Source organism: Cebus imitator, unplaced genomic scaffold (genome assembly GCF_001604975.1).
Source record: "Cebus imitator isolate Cc_AM_T3 unplaced genomic scaffold, Cebus_imitator-1.0 Scaffold520, whole genome shotgun sequence".
NCBI lineage: Eukaryota > Metazoa > Chordata > Mammalia > Primates > Cebidae > Cebus > Cebus imitator.
Genome location: NW_016107835.1, coordinates 1,506,158 through 1,510,473, shown reverse-complemented (window position 1 = coordinate 1,510,473; position 4,316 = coordinate 1,506,158). Strand labels below are relative to the sequence as shown.

The 4,316-nt window shown below is 52.9% G+C and overlaps 1 protein-coding gene across 3 annotated transcripts in view; it reads right to left on the bottom strand.

Moving 5' to 3' along the window:
* Positions 1 to 1,988: 1,988 nt before the first annotated feature.
* CACNA1F (calcium voltage-gated channel subunit alpha1 F) overlaps positions 1,989 to 4,316 on the bottom strand; it is a 27,597-nt gene continuing 25,269 nt past the window's right edge. For 2 of the 3 annotated variants that reach the window (XM_037733360.1, XM_037733361.1), the window contains 5 exons: positions 3,873 to 3,980; positions 3,631 to 3,758; positions 3,414 to 3,526; positions 2,542 to 2,739; positions 1,989 to 2,293 (listed from right to left, as the gene is read on the bottom strand). In XM_037733360.1, the coding sequence (XP_037589288.1) occupies positions 2,063 to 2,293; positions 2,542 to 2,739; positions 3,414 to 3,526; positions 3,631 to 3,758; positions 3,873 to 3,980 (778 nt within the window). In that variant the 3' untranslated portion in view covers positions 1,989 to 2,062. The remainder of the gene's footprint in view (positions 2,294 to 2,541; positions 2,740 to 3,413; positions 3,527 to 3,630; positions 3,759 to 3,872; positions 3,981 to 4,316) is intronic. The other variant, XR_005197677.1, reaches the window with a different exon arrangement.

Sequence of the window (4,316 nt, the reverse complement as noted above, 5' to 3'; positions counted from 1 at the left end):
TTTTTTGAGACAGGGTCTCCCTGTGTTGCCCAGGCTGGAGTGCAGTGTCATGAGTATGGCTCACTGCAGCCTCCACCTCCTGGGCTCGAGTGATCCTCCTACCTCAGCCGCCTGTGTATCTGACCATAGGTGTGAGCCACCATGCCCAGCTAATTTTTTTTTATTTTTTCTTGTAGAGACGAGGTCTCACTTTGTTGCTCAGGCTGGTCTTGAACTCCTGGGCTCAAGTGATCCTCTCGTCTCAGCCTCCCAAAGTGCTAGAATTATGGGCATGAGTGACCATGCCCAGCCCAATACCTGTTCTTTTAAACATGAAAATTCATACAAATATGTAATGGATACTTCCCAGTTACCTTATTGAGGGAAGCAGTAGACAGGAGGGGTTAAAAGCATGGATCTTGGCATTGAAGTGCTTAAATTTGAATCCCACCTCTGATATTTCTTCTTGTTTGACCTTGGACAAGTAAGATGATTTAAATGGTACCCATAAGGTTGTTGCACTGATTCAACGAGATAATCACTGTAATGCACTTAGCACAGGGCCCAATAAATGGTTCGTTTTACCTCCCACACATCGCTGGAATCCACTCACTTCTCACCAGCTCCTCTGCCACCTCCCCTGGCTAAGGCGACCATCGTTCCTGCCAATTTTAGCATCTCCAGTCTCTTCCCCCTCCCTTCTGTTTTCAGCACAGCCGTCAGAGCATCTATTTAAAATGCAATGTTAACTATGTCACTACCCTACTCAGATCCCTCCCATGGCTCCCCACTGCTTATAGGAAAAATCCCAGAGTTTGGGGCCTGGCATTCAAGGCTCCACCTGATCTGGTCTCAGTGGCTTCTCCCACTTCATCCATCAACAGTCTCCCTTCACTCTCTATGCCCTGCCCATGACTTGCTGTTCCCACCAATCTCCAGCCCAGCCACTTCAAGCCTTTCTTTCAAGGCCTAATGTAACTCGATGTTCTCATTCATAGTCTCCAATTCTAGCTTCCCTCAAATTTCAGTTCTGGCTTGATTGGCACAAATTATACAAATGAGAAGCCCTTGCTCTGAGATCTGGGAAGAGGTCCTCCCCGCCTGGTGGTCTCATCCTGCACCACAGCCAAAGCTACTTTCAATTCCTCTGGAGTGGGGCTGACTCCCACTTTGGATGAGACCTGTCCCGTGTTTCAGCCAGCTCAATTTGTCCTGAGGGAAGCCCAGACCCGGTGCCTGGCATGCAGTAAATGCCTGATAAGACTTCACTGAGCAAATACAACCCCAAAAGCTGGATGATGAGTAAAGCTGGGGCAAGAAGCAGAGAGGACCTCCGGGATCTGTGTGGGAGAAGAGTAGGTTACTCTTAGGTGGTCTCAGGAAAGCCAGGTGGGCCCTGAATGGGTTCCCTAGGGCTGGGAGTCCTGCCCTTTGCCGTCACCTATGTTGTCTACTGATGGATTTAGGGTTTCTTTTCTTTCTCATGCAGAAGGTGGGAGGTGGGAGACAGGGCGATCCCAACTCAGCTGCCCTAAAATTCCTGTTGCCGTCAGAGGACCCCTTTGCCTAAGACATGTCATCATATAACAGGCTGATTCCAACCTTCAGGCCTCTCCCCTGGCAGGACTCTCCTCTGGATTTCCTTGTCTGTTCCTTCTCATCCGTCTACCCTTCCTAGTTTGACCTGGCTCAGCCCTGGTGAAATCTCTGCCTTTCCTCCTCTCCGGATCCAAGCACCCGTCACACCCTCTCTCCCGCCTTTCCTCCATCTCTGTCCAGTGCCCTCCTCCTCCCCCTCCTCCACTCTGCCTCCAGCTTTTTTTGGCTGCTGTCTCTTCCTCCTCCTCCTCCTCCCTCCTTCCCTGACGCTGAATAATCAGGCCTGGCTGTCCTGGTTTCTGGAAATACCCGTGTGTGGGCAGTGGCTCAGGACTGGAACAGGGGATGGATGGATGGGGGCCCCTGGGCAGCCCCAGGCCCCCAGTTGCAAAGACGAGAAAATCCAGGGGTGTGGTCCATGCCTGTCTCCTGCTGGGGAGGGGAGGGCAGGAGGTTTATTGAGCAGTGGGGGAGGGGTGGGAATTCAGAGGGCATGGACACAGGCCATCTCGTCTCCCAAGTCCTCCTCGTCGAAGCGGGAGAGGATGGACTCCTCATCGCTATAGAGCGAGCTGGTCCCCTGTGCCAGCAGGTCACTGGCAGCACTGTCCATCTCATCCAGCGTCAGGCGACATGCATCTGCAATCTCCTGCTTGGCCAGGGCAACAAAGCGTGGGTCTCGAGCAAACAGGCCCAGACCCTCCGAGATGAGCACCTGGGGGCACAGGTGGAATCAGTGTCAACCGAGGGCCCAGTGTGCACAGAGGGTTCAATGTGGATAAATGACATGCCCATGAGGGCATGCAGGGAAGTCAGTGGGGGACAGCGGTGAGCAAAGGTCGTAGGGCAAAGGTATATCTACATGTACAATGAAGGACCTGGGGACTCCTTCCCCTCCTCCTCCAGCTCCCACCTTCTTCCCTTCTCCCCCATCCATCTTGTCTATATGCCCTCTGGACTCACAGCCTCCACCAAGCTGTCGGCGCTGCCCCTCTTGCCATGGCTGGGGTCCGAGTGGGTTCCAGGCACGTGCAGACAGGTGAAGGTGCGCAGTGGGCCATTGGATCTGCCGAGGTACCCCTCCCCCGCTGCCCCCTCTTCCACCAACAACAACGGGGCATACAGGAGCCGACCCCGCTGAGGTGGTGTTGCCCAGGAACCCTGAGCCAGAATAAACATCAGAGGGGCAGGGATGGATGAGAAGGGTATGAGGATCTAGGACTCACTCCTGTGCCTACTCCTTTTCCTCAATATACAACTGGAGTGAAACTGAATGGATGTAAGTCAGGCTTGAGTTTATTTATGTAAGAGTGCAGAAGGCCTAGGTTTAAATGTCAGCTCTGCCACTTACTAGTTGCATGATCTGGGATAAGCCTCTCTGGGTCTCAGTTTCCTCACAAGTACAGTGAGCGTTGTGTGCATTCATTCATATGTGTCCTGTTCTTCAGAAGGGCCTGAAGCCTGGAGCAGTAGCTCATGCCTGTAATATCAGCACTTTGGGAGGCTGAGACGGGCGGATCACCTGAGGTCAGGAGTTTGAGACCAGCCTGGCTAACATGCTGAAACCGTGTCTCTACTAAAAATACAAAAATTAGCTGGGCATGGTGGCGGGCACCTGTAATCCCAGCTACTTGGAAAGGTGAAGCAGGAGAATCGCTTGAACCCGGGAGGTGGAGGTTGCAGTGAGCCGAGATTGCCCCACTGCACTCCAGCCTGGGTGACAGAGCAAAACTCCATCTAAAAAAAAAAAGAAGGGCCCGATGTACTGTGTTTGAGAAATTCAGCCTAGGTTGCCCCCACCTCTCCAGACCCCAGCACCACTTCCGGAGCTTCACCTGAGCCCTGCTGGGCCCTGAATTTCGCCCACGATGATAGGTGCCTGGGATGGGCAAATCCTCACAACTGCCCTGGCGCTGCAGACACTGGATGGTAAAGGAGGGCTTCCGACCTGGAGGTGGGTGGGGCACCAGGGGCAAATAGCAATGTCAGTGATTCCCCAGATCTCCGTCCTGCAGGCCCTTGGGGACTCCTTGGATCCATCCCTGCTCTCACCTGCAGGCGTGGGGGGCAGCAGACGGCGGCGTGGTGCAAGGTGCCCATCCATGTATTTCTGAGCTCTGTGAGGTGGCAAAAGGACTGGGCACGGAGGAGTCCCCGCCTGCTCATCTATGTAGGAGAGCCTGTGTGGATGGGAAGGCCAGGGATGAACTTGGGCAACAGTCCTCCCCTACTCAGTTCCCACCCCTCCCCCGCCCCAGCTCATGGGTTCATCCCATGTAGCATGGCCAGCATACCGATCGGGGACTTCCTCTTCCTCATCCTGCTTGTCTTGCCCTTTGGTTCCCTTGGGCTGAGAATTTCCTTCTTCTGGGATGGTGAAAATGAGAGCCCCAGAGCCTCTCCTGTGGAAAGTGAGGCACATTAGGCAGACCAGATCCCCCAATATGTGGTCCTGGGCCCCTGGTTCCACTCATCACATGCCCCAACCCCTACAGAAACACTGGGCTTTTGGATTTTTTTTTGTTGAGGACAAGTCACATGAAATTAACATTAACCATTTTAAAGTGACGATGGGCTTTTGTTTAACTGATGTTCATCTCATTGGAAGGACCCAAAGTTTCAAAAAAAATTAAAGTTGACCTGTTAGAGAGACAGCTTCAACACAAAACTGGGCATGTATTAGGAATGGGGGGAGCCTGTAAAAACTCGGCACTTTATTTTTTATTTCCATTTTTTTC